Here is a 24,728-nt window from a genome sequence, read left to right as displayed (position 1 = left end):
TTGAGGTTTGACCTTGACTGTGTGAATCAGTAAATGCTTGAAGTTGAAATATTCAGTGTTCATTGCTTACATGCTGTTTATCCTTAATTTTAAACTTGTTGCTGCTGTAAATGAGTAGTTGAATGTAAAGGGTTAGACAACTGAAGTATTGATGATACATATCTCTTATTTGAGTTCCTGAATGACATTCTAAAATTTCAAGCTAGAGACTTTTGTGTTTTACAAGGTCATTGTATATTGTGTGGTTTTTGGCATCTACCAACAATGTTGGTATTGATTGTATTGAAATTGTACAGAAAGTGTATTGATCATTTCTCATTATAAGAGGTTCATGTTAATTCATATCCTGCATTTTGTTATAACGTAGATTTGTGTATTTTAAGATTTTCTATATTTCAGTACACATATCATTTCATTTTCCGAAATCAGAATCTGGCTATATTCAGTACCGAAAGTCTCTAATTGAAGGTGATTGATGTTTGTGTGTGAACTAAGTCTGCTGTTAACTTTGGTTGGTCACTGTGGTGTAAAAATATGGAATTACTGTTATTAAATATAATACAAATGTTGGATAAGGTACCTAAAACTGTCAGTCGCCTGATCAGTTGTCACCTAGTTTGAACTTGAACCTGGCCTGGTCGCAAGAATGCTTTAGAAGCAAAAGAAAAGTCTAAGAGCGAGTATTATGGAAAACTTAGTTCTCAACCAATCAGCTAAAATCAAATTGTACCATTCAGTCACGCACCATGAGACATGTTCCCATGACAACAAAATGCAAACAACCATTCTATAGTTATCATAGGGTGGAGGAGAGGGGGGCAAAAACAATTAGGACCGACTCCAGCTCCACAAGTCACGTTTGTCAGAGCACATAATGGTTTATCGTAAAGGCGATTAACAGTCAGATATTTCACTACTAAAAAATTCCGGGGGCAGAACTAGAGGGCATTTCAGCTCCCCTTGTGCCACAATGGATCTGTTGTGTGCCCTGACAGATATTTCTTCTCGGGGACAGTAATGGACTGATTGAATTAAGGCCACAACAAGAAAAGTAGAGAATCTTGTGCAGCACGAGAGAACACTCTTTATGGGATTATTAAGTCTGGTTGATGATTAAATAATATGATCCCCATGTCCTCCATGAGTATTAAACTGTCAATTTGTATCCAGTTTTACATTCTTGGATAGTTTATGTATTCTCCCAATGGATACTTTTCTGATAACCCTATCAAATTATAATGCAGACTTTAGTAGGTTTGGCATTCAATGCACATACTATTCTTGCTGGTAAAGAGTAAAGCTGTAATTTGTTTTGGACACCTTTGATTGATGTTACATAACCTGCTTGTCGTTCAACTCAATTTGGCATTTGGTTCAGTGTGCATATACAGTTATACAGTATTATATAAGTTGCTTTTCAAACTGTACACCAAATAGGCTGGACTGACACATGAGTCAAGTTGCGTTTTTTTTTAACCTGCATTGGTCTTACTGCTCTTCCGATGGCGCCACGGACCGCTGCCTCGGTGTGTTGGTGCGCGATGTTTTGTTTTGTTAGTAAATTCAGTATTTTGCCTAAAAACCGGGAGCTCTTTCACCAGAGAAATGCTTGACACATATAACATAAACCTACAACTAATACCCCTTCATATAGTGTAAAGCAATTTGAATTTCACAATTGCAGGCTATCTGTATGGCACAATGTTATAACCATGAACATCATGTTATTGACACCATGCCCTACTATTCCAGATAACTTTGCAAGGACAGTGTCTTGGATCCTCTTCTCCACAGGATGGCACTGCATGACTACCCCATACCAGACCTGGACACAACCTTGCAGGAAGCTGGCCGGGTCCTCCAACTCACTCTGAGCCCTGACTTGTACATGCAGTACAAAAATGCCCTTTCCCAGCAGAGGGAGATCCTACAGGAGGCCCAGAGGAAGCTGTCCGACGCTGGTTCCGGTCGTGAGAACTGGGTGACAGAGCAGTTCAAAAGCCGGCTACTGTCCTGTAGTGATCCGTTGCCCACCTCCACCGCCATCCCCACAGTCCTGCCTCAGTCGAGGGCCTGGAAAGACGACACACACCTGGGGAGGGCAGCAGCACTGGTGTGGGCCATGGCCAAGCTGTACAGCGAGCCCTGGCTGGTCGAGCGAGACGTGCCAATGGAGCGCACACAACAGTCAGAAGTGTTTGCTGCCAGCCGACTCCCTGGAAAGAAACAAGATGAGATTAAGGTGATCTCAGGGGAGAGGGGGTAACACATTTATACTACTTTACATTATATGATCAGCAAATAGCCACATCTATTCACATAATATTCACATCACATTAAGGTGAGATTTGACCTGGATGTTCTAATTAATCAGAAAAGAACCCCAAATATCCACATAAACCAAACTTCCTTGATGAGATTAAGGCCAGAGAAAGGGTGAGGAGAGAGTGAATCATATGTTCATACTGCAGAATCGGATATCTATCTTGTCTATAAAATGTGTCGTCTTCATGTGAAATACCAGAGTGTCCTTAGGACAGCAAAACTGTAGTCGTATGGTGGGAGTAGAGGGGGATTAGAGAGATGGAGACAGTGATAGACAGCGTCACAGAGAGAGAGAAAGAAACAGAGAGCATTGGAAGAGGATGTCATATATGCACCTAATTACCAGACATTGTCCAGATACAACGCTGGTAATGATGTTAAGCCTCCTGCCATCGTTTTAAAGAAGATTTGTAGCGGTATTTAGGAGTATTATTTTTCGTAATTTCTGCAATACAGTTATTATTCTCCTTGGTATTGCAATGTGCTGATATGCCATCTTCCTTCTGTCCTGATATGGTTACTTATGGATAAGGTGCCGTCAGCTGTTCTCATCTAATACACTTTTTGTTAGCAAATTGCTCCTCTATATCCTCTAGCTGTCTGCTCTATGTGCGCACTGTTTTGCACACCCATGTTTTTTAAATATAATATTGCTTACCGCAGCTTTATGGCTTGGCCCTCATGTTTTTTCCCTCCTGATCTACAATTTTAGCCATGCACCAAGGGGATACAATATACCAATTAACTGAGTGTGTCTTTCATTGTTTGCAATTTTCCATTCCAGCTGTACCCAGATAGTCTTCACGCCATCCTTACCTGCCGAGCGGGGGCGTTTCCCATACAGATTCTGCATAGGCCCAGTCCAGGGGGTCCTCTCACAGCCCTCTCCCTGGGGAACATATACGATCAATTAGAGCACAGCAGTAACCAGCCTGCTGCGGGCGCAGACAAGGACGCCTCCGCTATCTGTGGCTTCTCCTCCCTGCCCCGTAGAGAATGGTATGATGTTAGGGAAAAGGTCCTGAAGAGGGGAGGGCCCACCGCTGGATCCCTGGACCTCATGGAGAGTGCCATACTGGCGGTCTCTCTCGAAGACGGACCAGCGCCATCTGACGTGGCAAGCACCCTCAATGCCATCAGACTCGGGGGCAGAGGGTGGAGTTGCTTGAGGCATTATGACAAGGTCAGTAAATGATTCCCTTTTATGTCACAGAGATACAGGGGGAAAGAGAGAGAGAGAGAGAGAATGAGAGAGAGAATGAGAGAGAGAGTGAAGTAGAAAGGGAATGGGAAAAAAAACAGAGCCAGAAATGAATTTGTTGTGGCTTAAAATAAAGTAGTTGTTTTGTTACAGGGAGGATGTCTTGTTGATTTGCTTATTGGTTAGAATCTTCCTGTTTGGATTCTGTTTAAAGGAGTAATTGCAGTATTAATTCAATGATACTTACTGTGATATTGAATCAAATAGTAGGCTGTACAACAGACATGCAATGATAATTTGACCATGGCAGATGAAAAAAAGTCCTAAATAAGTGGACAAAATATATTCATTTTAGGGTAAAAAAAAAAACCTCTCTTTTCTTCCTTACAGGTGGTTAACATGGTGGTGTTCAAAGATAGTGCAGCAGGCTTGCTGTTTGAACACAGTGCTGTGGATGGAATGGTGGCTGGGCTTGTGGCTGAAAGTGCATTTTATCTGTCAGAGTCACAGAATAGAAACTTAATCCATGCCCAGACAGACAATAAATCTGCAGCTCTCGACGCTAGCTTGACAAAACCCAAACCCTTAACATTTCAACTAGAGGGAATTGGCATGCCAAGTCACCCTGTTGACACATCTACCCTAGAAACCCACCCTATTCTCACTTTTGAAATGCCATCTTATCCCGATGTCTTCACCATTCTGAGGAGTCAACGAGGGGTTTATGATGCTTGGGTCAACTTCTCCCTGCAGCTAGCCTTGAGGCAAACGCTTGGGGAATCAGCTATAAAACACATCATTGTCACCCCTACACATATGCGCCATTTCAAACATGGTCGCTGTGATCCCACATACTCCCTTACGGCCAGATCTCGACAGTTAGTTAGTGCACTAGCTGCATGCATTGGTCCTGATGGGAATCCTCAGTATTCCAAGGAGCTCATAGGCCTGTTCCACTTGGCACTGTTGGAGCACAAGAATCTCGTCAAGGCCACAAAAGTTGGTGAAGGTGTGGGGCCTCACTTGGCAGTCTTGCGTCACTCCATGTCCCCAAACAATCCTCTGAAGAAGTTTCTGGATCCTTTTGGATGTCCATCTGTGTATCTCACAGGGAAAGACCTGATGGAAGGCGTGGAATGTGCAGTTGGAAATGTGTACGCTCGTGACCAGCTCGCTGTCACGTACCTTGGGAGAAAAGACCGGGTTCGCGTTGTCCTGAATGGAAAAGGTAGCTTCGTGGGTGTATTGGACAAACTTCATGCAAACCTGCAAATGACGCTGAAACTAGTCATGCTCCTGGCACTTAGATATGCCATTGCTGGGCAGATGGGGGCATTTGAGTGTATTCTGCAGGAGAATGAGCTCAGAATGAATGGAAACACAGAGGCTAAAATTCGCAAAGGTCCTAATACGTGTGGCAATTCACCCCAATCCTCGGAGATGAAGCCGGACTTCACATTGTTGATTCATGGTGGAGCTGGTGAGGATGTTTCATTGAATCAGAAGGTGGTGGAGGTCCTTGAGTTTGCCCTTGAAACTGCCCTAAAGCTTGGGGCACAAGTACTGAGAAATGGAGGGAGCAGCTTAGATGCAGTCGAGAGGAGTGTGGTGGCCCTGGAGGACTGCTTTCTCTTCAACGCAGGCAAAGGTGCCGTCTACAACAAAGATGGCGACCATGAGCTGGAGGCTTCCATAGTGGACGGTAATGGTAGCAACTCAGGATCAGTGGCCTGCTTGCGTACAGTGAAAAATCCTGTGAGGGCAGCCAGACAAGTCATGGAGCAAAGTGTACACTCACTCCTGGTTGGGGAGGGGGCTGAAGAGTTTCTGCAAGGAGTTGCAGAAAAAGCCAAGCCCGTGGGAGCTGAGTACTTCCACACGGATGTGCGCCGTAGAGAGTTGGATGCCAAACTAAACAGTATGCCCACCAGTATGCCCACCAAAAACAATCACCCACAAACTGTGGGAGCAATCGCTCTGGATAGGTGGGGTAAACTGGCAGCTGCAACTTCAACTGGTGGGCTTGTGGGCAAGCTAAAGGGCAGAGTGGGCGACACGGCTGTGATGGGTGCAGGAATATATGCTGATGAGAAGGTGGCAGTGACTTGTTCGGGTGATGGTGATGTTTTCCTCAGGCAAACAGTTTCTCAAAAAGTTGCTAGTCTGTACAGTCACAAAGGCTACACACTCAAACAGGCCTGTCAGGAGGTGATCTCTGAGAACCTAAAAGGCTGTCAGGCTGGAATCATCGCAGTGGATCACAAAGGTGAAGCTGTGATTGAAACAAATGCTGCGGTCATGTTTGTTGCGTCTCTGGTCAACGACACAATTCGTGCAGAAGTCTTCAGACCAGCATTCACCTTCTCCAACATAATCTGGGAGACTGATGAACTGGTAGCTTACTTACAACCTGACCCGTGTACTCTAGGTGCCACAGTCCTTACTCGGAAGTCTCTCAGTGGTCCCAACAGCATTTTCCATCTTACTGTTCCCAACTTTGTGACAATGCTACTGGGGGCTCGAAGAGTTGCAAAGCTACTGTGTGAACGACTTGGCGTCCAGCGCTGTGCCCTCGTAGCACATCCCCTGCCGGACCAGCCTGTCCAGATCAAAGTACTGCCTCTCCATGGCCTGGAACCTAGCTGGAGACCACATCTTGCTGAGGAGGAAGAGTTTAACACCGATGATCCGGGCTATTGCAGCTCTAAGAGTGGCCCACGTTGTGAAGATGTTCAACTTGATAGCATTCAGGCCAAGATACGAGCCAAGCTTCCAACACCCAATGCACCATCCTGCTATGACTTCCTGGGAGACCCCAAACACAACAATCTTTTCTCACGCATTGTACGTGGTGATGAGAAACAGTGGCGGGTGTGGGAGGACAACAATAACGTAGCTTTCCTGACTCCCTTCCCCAACACGCCTGGGCTCACGGTTCTGGTGCCACGCAAACCGCTCCCCAGTGACATCTTCCGCCTAGAAGAGGCAGACTACACAGGCCTCATCCTTGCCGCCCGAAAAGTTGCACAGCTCTTACAGGAAGGTATGAGGGCGCGAGGAGTGGCTCTCATTTTTGAGGGCTTTGAAATTGATTATGCCCACGTGAAATTGATCCCCTTAGTGACTTCACCCTGCCAGAAAGTCACTAGTGTACCATCACAGTTTTTCCAAACCTATCCAGGGTTTGTCACCTCGGCCAATGGCCCACAAGCATCATCAGAAGAAATCAACAAGGTCCACACACAGATCATAAAGAACATAGCCCCAAGGTCATGGGAGGATCCTCAAAGCCATGCCACATTAGCAATAACCAACCAGTGGTATCGCAATCTCTTCCAAATCCAAAACACCCTATTTCATAGCACTGTAGAGTACTTCAACAACATCTGTCTGTATTCATACGCTTTGACCCCCATCACCACTGACACAATCTCTTCCCCGATGGGCCTTGGGTCCGACTCAGAACCTGTGTTTGTCAACATGCTGGGACAGGATGTCTACTTGGCCGACTCCATGCAGTTTGTTCTTGAATATTTCCTGCGGTTCCAGGAAGGTCTACCCGGGGCCTATTATGTGTCGCCCAGTTTCCGGGGAGAAGATCCTGATGCCACCCACCTAAACCAGTTCTACCACATTGAATGTGAACTCCTGGGTGACATGGACACTGCGATGACTGTCGCCGAAGGCTTTGTGGCTTACATGACCCAACAGATGCTAAAGAAACACTCTCACATCATCTTGAGCACGACTGGCACTCTGTCCCATGCACAGGACCTGCTAAAAAAGCTGGAAGGTGAGAAACACCTCCCAAGAGTCACCTTGGAACAAGCCATCCCTATGATGCCATCCCCAGACTGCCTAGAGTGGGTTCAAGATGGCCAGCCGCAGTTTGGTAGAAAGCTCACTCGGAAAGGTGAGCGGGTCTTGATAGAGAAGTATGGTGGTGCCGTTTGGCTGACTGAAATGGATCACCTCGGAGTGCCATTCTATCAGGCATACGTCGAAGGCTCGGGCAGATCCAAAGCTAAGGCTGCCGATCTCCTGCTTGGACTGGGTGAGACTGTAGGCCTGGGAGAGCGCCACCCAACCCCAGAGAAAGTGCAGGAGGCCTTGAGGCACCACGCTGTTCCAGAAGAGTCGTACAAGTGGTACATCAACATGCGCCAGCTCATCCCCTTGTGCACCAGTGGGTGGGGAATGGGTACGGAGCGCTATTTATGCTGGCTCCTTCAGCACAATGATGTCAGAGACATGCACATCATACCTCGAATGAAGGCCAAGAAGTACCTGCCTTAAACATCGTTTCCATTCAGGGATCAGAGAGAGTTAGTGGAAAACATGAGTGATAAGATAGTTGTTTCATACATGAATCATCACCATATTGATTTTGCACTGATCTGAGCACTTCTACCAATAAGCAAGTACTTGCTGTATGTGACCCTATGTAGATGTATTTAGTTATTTCTGGCTAAAATGGCTAATAATCAGAATATTTAAGATTAGAAAGCATGTGTGATTACAGATTGGAAAGACAGATTCATTTGTTAATTACTCTACTGTAGGAAAAATTTTTTGTATGATCATTTTGTATTACTACAATGAATCAAAGAATTACATTTAAAGCAATGTGGGGACTGATGAAAGTAATGAAATGTTACAAGAAATCTGCCAAGTGCTGTAAATGTCATGTTCTGCCATTTTCAGAATATACTTGTTTGGAGAGTGGTGTATTGTCTTGGAGATTTCCACCATTTGATGTTTGATTGGATGTCATAAAGGAGGGTTAGGAGGCATTTTTAAGTGGATATCTGCTACAATAGTGATTAAAGAGCTTCATATTTAGAGCATGTTATGATCTTAACACGAAACATAATATACAAAATCCTTTTAATTATCAATTTCAATTACCTTTGAAGCTTTAGTTTTTTTTGACTCCGTCTTGTTCTGTCTAACTCATTTCATCCGGATTGCTTCCATGTTTCTTCAAATTGTTTCTCACTTTGTTTTTGTGATTTGCAAATGGACCATCATGTACCTATATGAAGTAATTTTGACCTGATGTGATAATTCAATTATTGGTCTGAAAAATCCTGAGATTAATTCTTTCCAGAAGCAGCAATTTGTTATACATTTATCCTTTTGCTTTTAAAAATATCACTGAATAAAGATTATTAACAAATTATCAAATAGTCTCTTTACCTTTTATAAATATTGGTTTTAAAATGAATTCAGATTTGCATTATTATAATTATATACACTTTTGAATATTACAGAGACATTTGTATACTGTAGATATTGTATACTGTTTACAAGCTGTTTAACAGGTGTTTAGGCGTAAAAGAAGATATGCTACACACCACACACACACACACACACACACACACACACACACACACACACACACACACACACACACACACACACACACACACAAACACACACACAGACACACAGAGACACACACACTAACTCACTCACACACACAGACACACACACACACACAGACACATACACACTCACTCACACACACACACAGACAGACACAGACACACACACAGACTCACAGACACACACACTCACTCACACACACACAGAGACACAAACACACACACACAGACACACACGCACACACACACACACACACGCAACTATCATCACAAACAGTCTCTCAAGTCAGCATGCCTTGTCTTTAAAGAGAAATAAACAACAACAAAACTGTCTGTGCCACTCAGCCATCTACCCATCTGTTCAGGGTTCAAGAGGTAACACAACAGGTAAATGACCTCAAGCACTATGCTCTGCTCAAACAGTAGCAGGCATCAGGCTAGCCATGCCAATTATCACGGGTCTCCACACCCAGCACCCAGGCAGCCTTACACAAGACAGCCATTGACAAATGCATCCCTATGACACGCGTACACACATTAAGGACGCCATGCCACTGCTTCCAAGGCCGCGTGATGTGGTGCTCTTTCCAGCAGAACATTACAAGGATAACCCACAGATGGGTCTCTGAGGTGAATCACCGTGTACCAGCACAGCACAATATACAAAGAAAAGCTTTCTTTCACATACACACGCACACACTGTGTTTTTAGGAGAATTCCAGTTAAAATAGCTCGCTGAACGTGAGCTGTTAGAGAAATTGGGGGTATGGGAGATTGTGTGCGATACAGAGAGGTCAGACGATTTACTGTAACTACTTCTCACTTAATGAAATAATCTACTGCGGTGAACTGGGGGTCATGGTAGTGTCAGCAGTTTGTCACGTTAATCATAATTATAACATGACGGATACCTCAGTCAGTAATCTGCAGTCAGTGATGTCATTCATAATGTGATTGTTTTAAAGAACACACTTGGATTTGGACAGAAAAACAGAAAAAAACTAAACATTTAATTCAGGACCTAAACTGACACATGTCCTTACCTTCTCAGTAAATTTCAAGGATAGGTTTCTGCATTGATTCAGACATTAAAAGCTTCATACGAACAGCATCAAGGAATGTTCAATGATTTCAGGGGGAAATCAAGGACAGGCTTATTGGAAGTTTAATGCCTAATTCTCAGTCTAGGCTACTGTCAGGGGGGTTAAAGGTATTGTAAAAAGTATTGTAGCGTGTTGGCATCTGGCATGCTGGACAAAGAACTGTGGGTAGCTCCCAACATTCTATGTGAGCAAATGACGGATTGCTCTGTAAATATGTATGTTCTGTGCATGCAGTGTTATTGAACTGTTACAGGACCGAATTTTGACTCCAAAAACACTGGACTCAAGGCAGTCTCACAGACAACTGCTATGGTATTACTTTTGTACTTTGGTATTTGTACTATGATATTACTTAAGTGTAGCTTGTTGCATATGTCTTACACATACTATATTGCACAGAACACAACAACAACAATAATAATATTAATACAGTAGGTGCTAATGCAGGATGTTTTTTTTAACTTCTGTATAGAGATATGCTAAAATGAATTCCCTCATTCGCTGTCATGTCACCTACCCATAGATTACACAACATTACACAATTTATTGTTTCTTTTTTTATTGTTTTCCCATATAGCCTATATATGAGCCTAATGTAATAGTATAGGTTAAAATGTATTAGCCTTGACACAAATCTCAGCAGCCAGTCTCCTTCATCGCCATCCTGAAATAAGAAATGTTGTCAACATGCACACGTGAGAGGGCTTGTGCCAAACACTAAACTCGTGTCTGGGCTGGTTCTTTTCAAGCAGGGAACATCCACCAATAAGAATAGACGACACACTATTTTTAGTCCTTATTGTCATGACTTGTGGTACAAATGGTGAAGGCAGTGAGCACGATAAAATGGGACGACATTTTAAAAGATATCTGGCATTTCCTGGGTTGAAGTAAGTAGTTTAGTATCTTATTAGCAGACGAAAGTGTCAAGAAGGAACCTAAATAGTTTTCTCTCCAGTGGGCGTGTTTTTTAGAATATGATGCGATGCGCTGTGTCTCGCGTCTCTGATGCCATGCCTTTTGGTCATTTAAGGCACTTGCAGTTTGTGTATCTACCACAAGAGGGCACGATTAGCTAACAAAACAGTTATAGTAAGAAGTAAAATTGTCATGGCAGGTCAGGTTCGATCTCTCGTCGCTGCAAAGTGGCTTGCTGAAGCAATCAAAAACAACCGAGTGGGACCTAGTCTCCGAATTATTGACTCCTCCTGGTATCTTCCTAAACTTAATCGTAATGTTCAAGAAGAATTCAACCACAAACATATACCCGGCGCCTCCTTCTTCGACATCGACAAATGCTGCGATACAACTTCCACTTTTGATCACATGCTACCTTCCCAGACCGAGTTTGCTGAATACGTGGGCAATTTAGGAATTAGTAATGACACACACATAGTCGTTTATGATACCAGCGATTTCGGGGCATTCGCTGCACCTCGGGTTTGGTGGATGTTCAGGCTGTTCGGCCACGAGTCGGTATCAGTGCTAAACGGGGGAATGAAAAATTGGCTGAATGCGGGTAACACCGTTACTTCAGAGTACTCCAAACCGGAACAAGCAGAGTTTCGTGCAACTATCAACGGCTCTTGGGTGAAGACCTACGAGGACATGCTAGAGAATTTAACAACTAAACAGTTCCAAGTCGTTGATGCAAGGGCTAGTGGAAGATTTCGGGGCATTGAACCAGAGCCACGAGCAAGTAGGCTGTATTCAGTTCTGTTCTGTTAAGTTGTTGCTGTAATCCAAATGACACCAGTTGTGAATGACAAAAAATGCAGTTTGATGGGCGGACAGTTTGTTTATAACCTTTTGTGTCACATATTCAGTTTTAGAGCATGCTATATGTTTATATCATTTTTAATCAACAGCAGGGTAGACCTAATAGGTTAGCAGTTGCTGGAAGGAACAAGTTATTCATTTGCAACAGGTGGCTGATTATGGATTGCTTGTGTCTGCTGCCAAGCTGAGTTGTAGGCTATAAGGTTCACCAAAAACACACTAAGCCCCAGTAGAAAACAAATGATGAGACCAATGAAAAACAAATAATTTGAGCGCTTACTCTCAGCCAGTGGCATACCTAAGGTATAGTCTAATGACAGGTATGGCACGTGCCCGGGGCACCATTGAGCAGTTAGACAAGCCATCCTCGAAAAAGTGAAAAAATACTTTCTTCAGCTGTATTTCCTTTTGTAATTCCAGGAATAACTTAGCTCTATGTTTTAAGAATAGCCCCGGATCTTTTTTTGTACGAGGCACAGGCGGGCTAGAGGAGGTGGAGGAAGAGTTATCTCCTGTTGCTGACCATGTGAGCAAGAGCAATGTAAAAGGGATTGAAATGGGAACCATTTAGACTGGACTTTAATATCATCCAGTTTGAAATATGCAGCCAGCACTCTTAACAGGGTAACCTATGGTGATGCCCATGTCAGTGAGAGCAAACATAAAAGTGTGCTCATGTAGACAAGCAGTGTGGTATAAATAATGGATGGGGTAATGTTCATGTGAGTCAGACAGGTGATGGGCTGTCTTTAGACTTAATGTTTCTGTCTCCAACTGCGTGAAAATTATGCATTTAGTGCCAGAATTTTTTTAAACGTCCTGGGGTAGGATGCCCCCAGACCCCCGTTCAGATCTGGGCTAAGCCCTGAATGTTTGCGATATTTTTGAGCTGATATTATGCTGAAATTATCTAAATGATGGGTGTATTTGGACAGGTGCGCAATTTCAATGCCCCCATAGGTGCTATTTTTAATAGGTACGCTCCTGCACTCCTACTAATCATTGCTCTCTCCCTCCCTCCCTTACTCTCTTTCTCCCCCTCTCCCTTCCTCTCTCTCTCACACTCACACACAATCGCTCTGTCAAACATTTTACCCCCCCCCATATAGACACAGAGCCAGGCCACATCCCAGGCACCATCAACATGCCGTTCCCCAACTTCATGGATTCCTCAGGGCTGGAGAAGGACCCAGAGGAGCTGGCCCAGATGTTCCGCAATGCCGGAGTGGACTTGGAGAAGCCCTTCTGGGTCACCTGTGGCTCAGGTGTGACTGCTTGCCACATTGCGCTGGCGGCGCACTTGTGCGGGCATCCAGGTGTGGGCCTGTATGACGGCTCCTGGTCAGAGTGGTTTACCAGGGCGTCACCGGAACACGTCATCTCAGAGGGAAAAGGAAAGCAGGTGTGAAAACACCAGTGAGCTCTAAAGTGAAAAGCACATATGTAATGTTACTACATTTTGAGGGTCCACTCCTTTGTATTGTATAGTGGGATATAGTGGAATACAGTGTACCACAGACGTTTTCAACATCAGTGCTGTACACGTCTCCAATGCAAAGCTTATATTTCTGGCCAAGGCCAATAGTATGTATGGTATGTATGAATATGCATGTTCAGAAATGGTGTGTTGATGGATTTGACAAGCTCAAACTGTATAGGTTTAGGGTAGAGTAGAGCAGGGGTATGTGAAAATAACAAAGTGCACTTTTGAATACTGATTTAACCTTATTTCTATCTTAGAAATAAGTCTATCTTCATTATCACTGCATAGTAATGTGGGGAACTGTTGCCACTAATGCAATTGCAATGTAATTGAATGTTTAAATGAAAGTGTTTTTGTTTAAAACTGAATTAAAATGTTAATCAGTGGAACTGAACATATTGACTCTGTTTAATGTAAGATAGTGACAGGCTGGGCATGTCATTGGAAATGTACGGGAATCTTAAAAAAAACTCAAGACACATTCATATTTTGTCTTCAAGTGTGATGCTTTCAAATGTTGATTTATTGGGCATAGATAGCGTGATCCAGTTTTGCATAAGAAGACTAGAAGAGGTTACCAAGAGGCGGATGAATCAAAGTTGATGACACAGCCAGGGTGCTATGAAAAACCGGTGCAAACCGGTTTCGATGATATTTTAGGAGTCCCTTTACAAGCCTGACAGATTTACAGTCGCGGTCACAGTTGACTAAGCTTCTTGATGGGCATATAAACATCACAGTTGTGAAGTATTTAACAAAGTCGTTGACAGTTTGCCGGGTATTAGCAGAAATTATTTGAATAAATTTGAAAGCAGCGCGAAAAGGGGCGGTGTATAGAAAGTGAAGTCGATGAAGTGTGGCCACCGTGACGGCCATGATGAGTGAGGCATATTGATGATGAACCCAAACATTTCTCTACATTGAATGACAGCGTTCATCAGATTATTGCACTTTAGCCTTGAATTATCGTGGTTGTCCTCAACACAGTCCAAATGAATGCTAACATTTTGAATCTATATATTAATTTCAACTTATTTATTATGCTTGGCCTACGAAAATACCATGAGCATCCTACACGTATTAATCGTTTTACAGCAATTTAGGTATTTTCCAGTTGGCCGAATTACTTTAGGCAATAGGTATTCCTCATGCTAGCTTTTCTCTATTATTAATTTAGTTACATGTATTGTGGTTTTCGATATCTTTTCTCACGATGAGAGCACACTAACCATGGCGGAACACGGGGTACGTGTGAGGACATCCACGATTATGCCTGAGGGTCCTGAAAGTAAAAACAAATTGGGGTCCTTTAGTTGACAGCAGATTCGTGTTTCCCCCCCAAACCAGTTTACATTAAAAGCGACAGTAAGTCGGGACCGGTTTAACGAAAAAATAAGTTATTTTGAGTCTCTCCCGAAGATTTTTTTTAAGAATTAACAATTCAGAGGCAACTTGTTTGTTCGTGTTTTCAAATAAACTATAGCTAGCTAACGTAATCTCGGCTGTAGGGTTTTTGGACGTAGCTAGCTTACTATCGCTAGCTAGCTAGAATAACTAGGTAAACTAGGCATCGTTAACTAGAAGGAGCGGAAATTCAGGCTAGGCCTTGACAACATTTTGTCAACTTCCTAGTTTGATATTACGTGGTCTAACTTTGCTTTTTTTTCCAACGCAGGAAAATAAAAGTTTGTAAGGGACGAGACGCGGCAAACTCAGGTAGACAGGCGCAAGGTCTGATAAAATAGCTGTCAGATCGCTATCTGTAATCGCATGCAATTCCGCTTCTGTCCATAGGACGGTGTTAATGCCACGCCATGTCTGGCATAGCCCTCAGTAGATTGTCGCAGGAGCGCAAAGCTTGGAGAAAAGACCATCCATTTGTAAGCATCCATCTTTAAACCTTTCATTGTTGCATTCTGAGTGTATGTGTCCTTGAATCTGTTGGCTGCACATAGCTTTTATATAACGATGATGCACTACTGGTGCTGGCCATACCGTGTACAAGTGTGCTTTTTAGTCACGTCTTGAGTACTTTAATACTAATGAAAGTGTCTCTGGACCTCTTTTACACCTTCAGGGCTACGTTGCTGTGCCAACCAAGAACCCTGATGGCACCATGAATTTGATGAACTGGGAGTGTGCTATCCCTGGGAAGAAGGGGGTAAGTAAATGCTCAGGTGCGAGGTAACCTGTTACTTATCTTTTACACTCTTAAGTCTCACTTCAAGCACAATGTCTATGATCAGTGCTTGTGTGTGCTTTTGAGAAAGTAAGCACATTAAAAAACTTCTCACTCAAATGCTAATTTCAACCTGCATAATGATCTCTGATGAAAAATTGTCTTTGATGACATTCTTGTGAAATCTTTGATATACTCCAGATCAATGACCGTGTGTTCTTTTGCAGACGTTGTGGGAGGGAGGTCTGTACAAGCTCCGCATGCTCTTCAAGGATGATTACCCCTCTTCACCCCCCAAATGTGAGTACATAACAGGCCATTGATTGCTCCTGTTGTGTTATCACTGGCCATTTCATAGTAATTTTTTTCAGATTATGTATGTTTAAAAATTGCATGGCAAAGTAGAGGGAACCATGGTCAAAGGTGTACACCTATGTTCAAAAACGAATGCAAAGTACTTAATAGTTTGTGACGTATAGAACACTTCAGACATTGAGGTAACATCATCAATTTTATGTCCCCTTTAATGTAATTGTGAATATGGAGGCTAGGAGTCATATTATTTTCACAACACTGCATCTAGTCATTTTGGAAACTGTTACAACCAAATACAGTTGCCAGAATTCTCTTAAATAAGTAAAGACTATCTAGAGGCCGATTCTGATGATTTCTTATGTGTTTTCCTAATGGCTGGTTCTGATGATGTATTATGTGTGTTCCTAATGGCTGGTTCTGATGATTTCTTATGTGTGTTCCTAATGGCAGGTAAGTTTGAGCCTCCGATCTTCCATCCCAACGTGTACCCCTCAGGCACCGTGTGTCTGTCAATCCTGGAGGAGGAGAAGGACTGGAGGCCTGCTATTACAATCAAACAGGCAAGGGCTGCCCTACTGCATACTTCATGCACACACAAACACACACATACACACACATACACACACACACACACATTTACACACACATATACACACACACACATACACACATATACACACACACACATACACACACACACACATACACACACACACACATACATACACACACACATACATACACACACATATACACACACACACATACACACACACATACACACACACACACATACATACACACACACATACATACACACACACACACACACACACACACACACACACACACACACATACACACACACAATCACACACCACACACACTAGGGGCTGCACAGAGTACTCCAGTATTTGAGTAATCAAGCAGCTACATCAGTTCTCAAGTTTCTACATTAATATCGAGTACTCGTTAATCACATGATGCTACTGTAAGAACTGAAAATGGGTCAGTTTCTAAATATTGTTCATCGTTAGTATTGACTACATTTCCCATACAGTTTTGTTTGGAGTCGGGGTAAAACGATTGAAATGATGGAGGGAGTTGAGAGCGGAGAAAATGATGAGCGAGTGTTTCAGTTCAGAACTTGTCTGTCTCTTGTCATTATTGCCTACACCACGTAATGACCCTTCCTGAGGATCTCAAGTTTTACACTTCACATGTGCAGAACTCAGTTTTCAGTTGTAGCCCTTTGTGAACAAGAGGAAGGATGGTGTCAGCAGAAATCTATTGTTTGGAAGATCTGTGATGCGCCTATTGTGAGTTTTTTTAAGGATGGCTCAGACATTGAGTCTGTCATATACTAGACCGAGCTACTACACTAATGGGCTAAACAAATAAAATAAAAAAACAACAACAAATCAGTTGCTACATGTAAAGACAATAAGAACACTTATTAAAAAAAAAATAAAAAAACACTTAAATGATTTTCTATCTTGGGCTACTGCAAAATGTATTAACTAATGTTAAAATATCGTCTGTATCATCCATACTTCACCATTGCGTAAGGTAAGACCAAGAGTTGTAGTCATATCATTCATTTTATGCTTTGCTCTATGTGCTGAGACCAACCCCGTCATAGTTGCATAGTCTAATAATAGACACCTCCCGCACGAACACCCCGCCCCGCCACCTGAGTACTCAAGTTTCTTTTTTTGGAAACAATTACTTGATTTCTAAAATGATGTACTCGTGCAACCCCTAACACACACAGATCCATGCACGTACACGAGCATGCCCGTGCACATGCACTCAAAAGCACACACACACGCGCACATACCCTCCCCTGTTCCCTTACAGTAGTTGTCTGTATTATTATTATTTGTCTGCCTTTTTTCTCTCTCCTACATACAAGACCCAAGTGCTGAAGTTCAAATTTGTTTACTTTTGCAGATCTTGCTTGGCATTCAGGAGCTGCTGAATGAACCCAACATCCAAGACCCTGCACAGGCAGAGGCCTACACAATATACTGGTGAGTGGGTGACCTATTCAAGTCAAATCATAGAGGCTGGTTTGCCTATATCAGACTCCAGCCATGAGGATTCAAATACCATTACAGTTTCATAGGCATGTGTGCTTGATGTACCAGTCCACCTACCTGCCAGTCATTTTATGAATGTGGAAGCTAATTTCTAATTTCTTGCTTTTCAGTCAGAACAGAATGGACTATGAGAAGCGTGTGAGGGCACAAGCCAAGAAGTTTGCCCCCACTTAAGATGGCACTGAATGGGCACTGAAGAGTCCCTTGCCAGAGAGGGGAGGAGGCACCAGACACCAAGGGTGGGGAGGGTGTGTAAATATATAAATATGACAACTTTTGTATTATTATAATTATTATTATGCTCAGTTGTGTTGTCATGGTAACCATGTTGTGAAAATGTATTGTGAAATTTAAACAAACAAATCAACCAACAAAAAAAAGAAGCAAAAAAAAGAACAGTGGAGGAAATTTGAACTCTTTGCTTTTGTTCACAACTTGATGTTTTTTCTTAATTGAATGTTAAATAAATAAATCAATAAATAAATGAAAGTATTGCAAATAATTGTGTGGTGATGTGGGGAAATTGTATGGCTGAATATCTCCTCAGAGAATCGCAGTCACGGAAGGACTCAGGTGAATATCTGCGTACAACATCTACTGGAAAGTAATTAATAGTTGAGTGCATTCCGAAATAAAAGTTTAATGAATGTTTTGCGTAAGTGCTGCCACTACGCCGAACATTTTGGCAACGGTAACATCTGAATGCAACACCAACACCTGAATGCATCGACAACTACTAAACTCAATTATGACATCACTGCAACTAAACCGAAACTAATCCCAATTATGACAGCACCGCAACCCCATCCGTAGGGACTACAGGTCCAAGCAGGGGGTCGGCTGAGGTAAATCATTTATTTAAACCACACACAAGTTAGCTTGGGTGTCAGCAAAGAGGCATAGCCTACACTATACAACGAGAGGTGCTACAAACGCAGGTATACTGTAATTTAACCGTTAATTTCATGCTTTTGAGAATCATTTGTGTATCTTCCAGTGTTGTAAATCGGGTGGTATAACCTACAGAGCGTACACATAAACGTGTACAAAGGACACAATCCAGCGTGCAGTCCAATGGTGAAAACATTTGTGGTGTATTGACGTGGTTCAGTTTCACTCATTTAATTTCTGGGGGCGTGTGTTTATGTGTCATATAGTCTAATTGATAAAGGTTTCACGAAGGTTAGCGTCAACTTGTGCTGTGAAACGTTAAAGACCAACAAGCTACCTTACATGCGATATTGCGTTACTTATAGATTGTGCTCTGCTATTCAAAGATACATATTTTAGTTTGAGTGCTAGCATCTCGCCTAGCCCAAGTTGTGAAGGATTGGTTTTGGTGTAGCTTGGTTTGACAGGCTCGAGCAGTTTGATCATTAAGTTGAGGTTTGATCATTATTGATCATCAGTATTGGTCAGCAAACAAGACCAACCCAGCAATCAGTAAAGACTCTGGTCACCTCCACCCAACATCCTTTCTCTTCTCTCTCTACTGTTCTTGGTCAGTCTATATGAGTGTGTTTGTGTCTTTTGTGTTGATACATTTAATTTTTGCCTCATAATTTAAACAATCATCATTTCTTCATGCCCTGTTATTTTTTAGCTTTGTGCAGGGATGAGTAACCATTCAGGCGAAGTGAATGAAGGAAAAACACAGGTGAGCTCAAACTGGCTGATAACAACACTGGCTATGATAATAGGCCAGGCAAAGTAACCCATTTTGGAGCCAAAAATAGAATTAATTGTAAAATCATTTTTTTCAGCATATATAATTTCTATGAGGTGTCCAGAACAACATACTAAAAGTCCTAAGAAATCCTAGTTGAGGAAATATGTTTAATTTTCATCAATCTGAGATGTGTGCTAATAATGCATGGCAAAAAAACACCTCAAAAATTTCTTTTTTTCTTTACTCCTATCAAAATAAAACTTTACACAATGAAAGTACCCATGAAAAGTAAATTTTTTGTATTACAAGTTTCTTTGAAAATTAATTTTAATATGAAAATGAGCTATACACTATTCTAATATGCCCAAAATACACCCAAATAGGCTTCATTTTTTGCTTTACTCCTACCACAATAAAACTTTACAGTACATAGTTAAAGTATACATGAAAAGTAACTTTTTTTGTATTACAAGTTTCTTTTGAAATGAATTTGAATATGCACATGAGCGTCACACTTATTGAATATGTCCTAATTGCATAGGCAGAAACATCATACCCCTGGCAGGTACTACCAAGCCAGGCAGTTTTCAGGTTAGAGGCCAGTCTAAAAGCAGCATTGCCATCTCCCATTGGCAGTAGGATGATTGGATGAAGATTGGGCCGATGTATTTGTCATACAAATGTTACTTTTCATGGGTACTTTTATTGTGTAAAGTTTCATTTTGATAGGAGTAAAGGAAAAATAAATTTTTTTAGGTGTATTTTTGCCATGCATTATTAGCACACATCTCAGATTGATGAGAATTAAACTTATTTCCTCAACTGGGATTTCTTAGGACTTTTAGTATGTTGTTCTGGACACCTCATAGAAATGATCTATGCTGAAAAAAATTAGTTTACAATTAGTCTGTCGTAAAACGCTTCTTTCCAGCCCAAATGTAAATTTTTATATCAGATTTCAGTTATGTTTTCTTTACTACTCAGCCATGTTCATGTGACAGATGGAAATGATGAAGTGTGTGTGTGTGTGGGTACACACATATATAAATGTTGATGTACATGCATTTTTGTGCTTGTGTGTGTGTGTGTGTGTGTTTATAAATGTGTGTGTGTGTGTGTGTGCATATGAGTCTGTGTGTATATGTGTTTTTGTGCTTGTGTGTGTGTGTTTATAAATGTGTATATGTGTGCATATTTGGGTCTGTGTGTAAATGTGTTTTTGTGTCTGTGGGTGCGTGTGTGTGTGCGCGTGTGTGTGTGTGTGTGTGCCAGATGAGAAGGTTGGTCGCTCCACAGGTGCCTCCCTTGCAGGCTCCTCACTATGCAGACACCAGCACTGTGTTTGCAGACTCCCACAACAACTACCACAGCCTGGGTCACACCATGCGCACCAACATCTTCCCAGGTACCACCATCAGCAAACATCATTCATTCATTCATTCATTCATTCATTCATTTATTGCCTTCTGGCACTGGTGCAAGTGGAAGCCTATCCAATACTGCTGCTTCTTCAGGATGCTACATTTTCATTGGGATCAGTAAAGTTTCTATTCCTCTATCTATTTAGCACAAAATCCTTCAAATAGATCAATTTTGAAACCATGCTACACCCCCTTCATGTATATTGGCTTTGGAAAGAGGCACCTTCAAGTTGTCCCTAATCTGTAGGTCTATGCACATCTACGTACTATGCAATCTGCATAGCACAGCTATGCACTGCTAAAAAACACCAATAAGCCTGCAGGTCTGCGGTGACTGCAAAACTGTTTATGTGACCATCCTGGACTTTAAGAAGACTAGCTGGAAATGTAAACACAATTCTTTGAAAGAGCCATATGTATACAGGATATAGGGACACAAACCTTGTTAAGCGAACTCTGGATATCAGGCATGTGTGGGTTTTTGTTGTTGTTGCCACATCCTGTCAGCCCCTTGTCTGTTGCAGGGGCACCGTTGGTGTGGTCAACTCTTGTAAAGGACTCCTACGTGAATCACCCTCTGCCCCCCACCCCAATCGATCCCCAGAAGTGGTACGGTCGCAAGACCGATGACATGGGTACGTCTGAAAAATGATAATTTAACTCCTTTCCATCCTTCCTTTCATCCATGCCACTTTTCTCTATGACTGTCTGAACCATCTCTGCTGGGACTATAGGGGATTTCCTTAAAATAGCCTCTGCCTTTTGTTTGTGCTAATGGTGTTTATTAACTATTTACTAAGTAATTCTAGCTGTACCATCTTTCTCCCCCCCCCCCTCTCCCCCTGCCTCTCTCGCTCTCTCTTTCCCTGTTTGTCTCTATCCCCATCCCCCAGTGAGGTGGACAGAGAGGAACATTGTGAACCAGCGTCTGAAGAAGGCTCTGATGTTGATGGAGAAGGGTGGTGGTAACTGAGCTGCTTGTGCTGTTCACGCTTTGCTCACCACACCAGTTTTACATTTCACACTTTTTTCAATGTGTGGACACATTTCCCACCTACACACACACACACACACCCATGCACAAACACAAAAACATGCACGTACACCTATCCAACTCCACCCTGCTCACGCAACCACACTCACTCCTTTCGCAAGGCAAACAGAAATAAACTTCAGTTTCGCACAAATTACTTGAGATACTTTAAGATTAAACAGAGACCTTAAGAGCATTTCTTAAATATATGTAGCCTTAAACTTACTGAAATAATTTGTCACTACATATTTATTTAGAATAAATATTGATTACAACATTTTTACTTAAAACGGCTTTAAAACATCTAACAGCACACGAGAAGATACAAATACATTTAATGTAATATTTGACATCCCTTATATAACACTTTTTGAAAAGAATGGGTACATTGTTGTTGCATTTACCAGAGAAGGGCTGTGAAATACCCTTCAGCCTAATGTAGCATAAGGGACAACAGAGCTCATTGTATCATTTCTCAAGAAATGCGATGAGTCAAAATGTCACCTCTGACTGCTCACCTAAATGAGGGACAAGGGGGATTTTTTTTGTGATAGATGGTGACGGTAGACTCTTAAGATGTGGTGATGAAAGTTCAATTGACCTCCGTGTTAGAAGGGTTAAAATAATTACAATAATAATAAATACGAGAATATTTGTATCATTAACAATTACGTTTCACATTTATAGTCATGATTCTACGAGGCATCGTGATGTCCTAAAATAAATAAAAGCACTACACGCACACTGCAAATGTAAGTGAATAAATAAATAAGCACTAAACTCACTCGCGTTGATATAGCCATAGTAGAATAGAATGGACACATCTACATCCTGCAACCGTACCTCTACCTCTCCACCAGTGAAGTTAGATCTGCGTTTACTCGACCGGTGCTCGCTTTCCGCTTTGACATGACTCGCTTTCGACTTGCTTTTGCGTGGATTCGGTCGATTCTGACTGCACACGTTACTACGGTTGCGTGCCCTTATAAGGAGCTGGCGGGGCGTGTATGTATGCAAATCCAGGTGCACGAGAACGCGCGTTCAATTTAAGAATCCTCATTCGGGGGAGCATTGGGGAGAACACTTCGGCTGCGTAAGAACCCATTTTCAGGCGTTCATGAATCAGGCGGAGATCTTTTTCTTACGTTGGTCTTCCAAAGTCCGTAGGAAAACCTGTACCTGTGCCTGTACTTAAGACGCTTTTTTTGCAGCGTTTTCTGAAGAGCCATTTTCAAATTGCTATTACTAGAAAAGTATTTAAGCTAGCTCCTTCAAACTTTCTAGGCTTAAAATATGATACCATTACTTGAAGAATATGGACTTCCAAGGGTGTGGCTTGGGTATATCATAGTATTCGGGGTGCTTGAATTTTACTCTACGCTTTGTTGCAGCATCTTTGAAGGCCTGTGGAAAGCTCAATGTTAAAGCTAGAGACTATACTTCGGGACTATACCTATTAAGAAGTGTATGAACAACCTTGAATTTTTTCAGCCCAATCTGAGACGATCGAGTGGGGAAATGTCCTTAAATTGGTACGTTTGGCGTGGAATGACTCGCATGAATACCAACACCCAGTCATCTTAACACCAGTGTTGATTATTGAGTTGTTTAACAATGTTACTAAGATGTAAGTATATGAGGTGTGCTACGATGCTTAAACAGTCTAGACATGCAATGACAGCTCATTCTACGTTACTTTCTCATAACCACACACCACAGTGTAAACCCGTCACCTAGGTTGATGCTGGAATGAGCTCGACTTTGGCTAGAAATACCTTCAGTGAGCTTCAGGTGCTGCCAAGAACTCACTCACTCACTCACTCACTCACACACACGCACACACAGGTAAGTAAGGAAGACTTTAATTATATAGCACTTTTCATACAAAGAATGCAGCTCAAAGGACTTTACATCCCAACAAAAAATGAAAATAGTAATAAATAGACCACACAATAACAAACAAAGATGAAACACACAAGGGGCATAAAACAGGTTTAAAACTGTTCACTGAGCCCACTTCTTTAATAGCCTGCTTTTTGATAGGGTATTCCACAGTCTAGGTGCGTACATTGTTGTGTTAAGGGATAATCTTGAGAATTCAAGCGCACTCCCCATGGATGAAGCAAGCCAGCTCGATGTCCTTGGGCATGATGGTGACTCTCTAGGCGTGGATGGCACACAGATTGGTGTCCTAGGTAAAACTAGGTAAACCTGAATAGCCATGACAGCAGAGCTCTGGAAGCACAGATCAGTCTTGAAGTCCTGAGTGATCTCTCTGCCCAAACGCTGGAAAGGCAGCCTGCAGTTAAAGGTTAATCACCATTGCAGAAAGTAAAAGACTGCTGGTCGAAATAAAAAATGAAGTAACATCTGTAACATTTATAGTAAATAAAGTAACATTTATAACCCTAGAATCTGTAAAGCCAAATATTAAATCCAACAAATCGGCATTCAGATCTCTGGTGTTCGGCCGGGGGGTTGGCTTAACCTGGACTGTTTTGTATTCACAGCAACCCCCATGCATCATGCACACCATGGCCAGATCTCAGTTTAACTAATTGCCACATCCTGCATTCCTGTAGCACCTGGTTGTCTGCCTTTTAGCCTTCCCCCATTGTCACAGAGAGAATCTCAGGATGATTGCGATTTCCAAGTTATGCGCAAATGCAAATAGATGTAGCATACTAATGTTTGGCTTTGAATTGATCATCCTTGTGATGGTGGGCAGCAG

General features: G+C 42.2%; 5 protein-coding genes across 6 annotated transcripts; all 5 read left to right on the top strand.

The window, feature by feature from the left end:
* Positions 1-1,791: 1,791 nt before the first annotated feature.
* Positions 1,792-3,520, top strand: LOC105890681. Its single transcript, XM_031569998.1, has 2 exons — positions 1,792-2,242; positions 3,110-3,520. The coding sequence occupies exons 1-2, from the start codon at positions 1,796-1,798 to the stop codon at positions 3,518-3,520; spliced, it is 858 nt and encodes a 285-aa protein (XP_031425858.1). The 5' UTR covers positions 1,792-1,795.
* A 77-nt stretch (positions 3,521-3,597) lies between these two features.
* LOC116222495 lies at positions 3,598-8,708 on the top strand. The gene has a single exon (XM_031576893.2). It carries the CDS (start codon positions 3,926-3,928, stop codon positions 7,820-7,822), a length of 3,897 nt encoding a protein of 1,298 aa, XP_031432753.2. The 5' UTR covers positions 3,598-3,925; the 3' UTR covers positions 7,823-8,708.
* Positions 8,709-10,975: 2,267 nt separating this feature from the next.
* Positions 10,976-13,672, top strand: mpst (mercaptopyruvate sulfurtransferase). Its single transcript, XM_012816849.3, has 2 exons — positions 10,976-11,715; positions 12,905-13,672. The coding sequence occupies exons 1-2, from the start codon at positions 11,127-11,129 to the stop codon at positions 13,201-13,203; spliced, it is 888 nt and encodes a 295-aa protein (XP_012672303.2). The 5' UTR covers positions 10,976-11,126; the 3' UTR covers positions 13,204-13,672.
* Positions 13,673-14,590: 918 nt separating this feature from the next.
* On the top strand, positions 14,591-18,358 carry LOC105890774 (SUMO-conjugating enzyme UBC9-like). Of its 2 annotated transcripts, XM_012816850.3 has the most exons (7): positions 14,625-14,643; positions 15,073-15,158; positions 15,356-15,439; positions 15,685-15,757; positions 16,223-16,332; positions 17,726-17,805; positions 17,985-18,358. In XM_012816850.3, exons 2-7 carry the CDS (start codon positions 15,093-15,095, stop codon positions 18,046-18,048), a joined length of 477 nt encoding a protein of 158 aa, XP_012672304.1. In that variant the 5' UTR covers positions 14,625-14,643; positions 15,073-15,092; the 3' UTR covers positions 18,049-18,358. The 2 variants fall into 2 exon arrangements, with proteins under 2 accessions (XP_042563481.1, XP_012672304.1); XM_042707547.1 differs by having other exon boundaries at positions 14,591-15,158.
* A 102-nt stretch (positions 18,359-18,460) lies between these two features.
* Positions 18,461-22,151, top strand: LOC105890775 (testis-expressed protein 33). Its single transcript, XM_031576744.2, has 5 exons — positions 18,461-18,812; positions 19,478-19,531; positions 20,816-20,948; positions 21,489-21,599; positions 21,858-22,151. The coding sequence occupies exons 2-5, from the start codon at positions 19,490-19,492 to the stop codon at positions 21,935-21,937; spliced, it is 366 nt and encodes a 121-aa protein (XP_031432604.1). The 5' UTR covers positions 18,461-18,812; positions 19,478-19,489; the 3' UTR covers positions 21,938-22,151.
* Positions 22,152-24,728: the final 2,577 nt, after the last annotated feature.

The sequence above is a fragment of the Clupea harengus genome, chromosome 1 (genome assembly GCF_900700415.2).
Source record: "Clupea harengus chromosome 1, Ch_v2.0.2, whole genome shotgun sequence".
NCBI lineage: Eukaryota > Metazoa > Chordata > Actinopteri > Clupeiformes > Clupeidae > Clupea > Clupea harengus.
The sequence above is the reverse complement of the archived record's forward strand: the minus strand, read 5'-3'. Positions and strand labels throughout refer to the sequence as shown.

Excerpts from the sequence above, each read along its gene's own strand:
- LOC105890775 (XM_031576744.2), top strand. The coding sequence starts at position 19,490 with ATGAGTAACCATTCAGGCGAAGTGAATGAAGGAAAAACACAG. Across the intron at positions 20,949-21,488 it reads GCGCACCAACATCTTCCCAG|GGGCACCGTTGGTGTGGTCA; the intron begins GTACCACCATCA and ends TGTCTGTTGCAG. Across the intron at positions 21,600-21,857 it reads TCGCAAGACCGATGACATGG|TGAGGTGGACAGAGAGGAAC; the intron begins GTACGTCTGAAA and ends CCCATCCCCCAG.
- LOC105890681 (XM_031569998.1), top strand. The coding sequence starts at position 1,796 with ATGGCACTGCATGACTACCCCATACCAGACCTGGACACAACCTTGCAG. Across the intron at positions 2,243-3,109 it reads AGAAACAAGATGAGATTAAG|CTGTACCCAGATAGTCTTCA; the intron begins GTGATCTCAGGG and ends TTTCCATTCCAG.
- mpst (XM_012816849.3), top strand. The coding sequence starts at position 11,127 with ATGGCAGGTCAGGTTCGATCTCTCGTCGCTGCAAAGTGGCTTGCTGAA. Across the intron at positions 11,716-12,904 it reads TGAACCAGAGCCACGAGCAA|ACACAGAGCCAGGCCACATC; the intron begins GTAGGCTGTATT and ends CCCCCCATATAG.
- LOC116222495 (XM_031576893.2), top strand. The coding sequence starts at position 3,926 with ATGGTGGTGTTCAAAGATAGTGCAGCAGGCTTGCTGTTTGAACACAGT.
- LOC105890774 (XM_042707547.1), top strand. The coding sequence starts at position 15,093 with ATGTCTGGCATAGCCCTCAGTAGATTGTCGCAGGAGCGCAAAGCTTGG. Across the intron at positions 15,159-15,355 it reads GGAGAAAAGACCATCCATTT|GGCTACGTTGCTGTGCCAAC; the intron begins GTAAGCATCCAT and ends TTACACCTTCAG. Across the intron at positions 17,806-17,984 it reads GAGGCCTACACAATATACTG|TCAGAACAGAATGGACTATG; the intron begins GTGAGTGGGTGA and ends CTTGCTTTTCAG.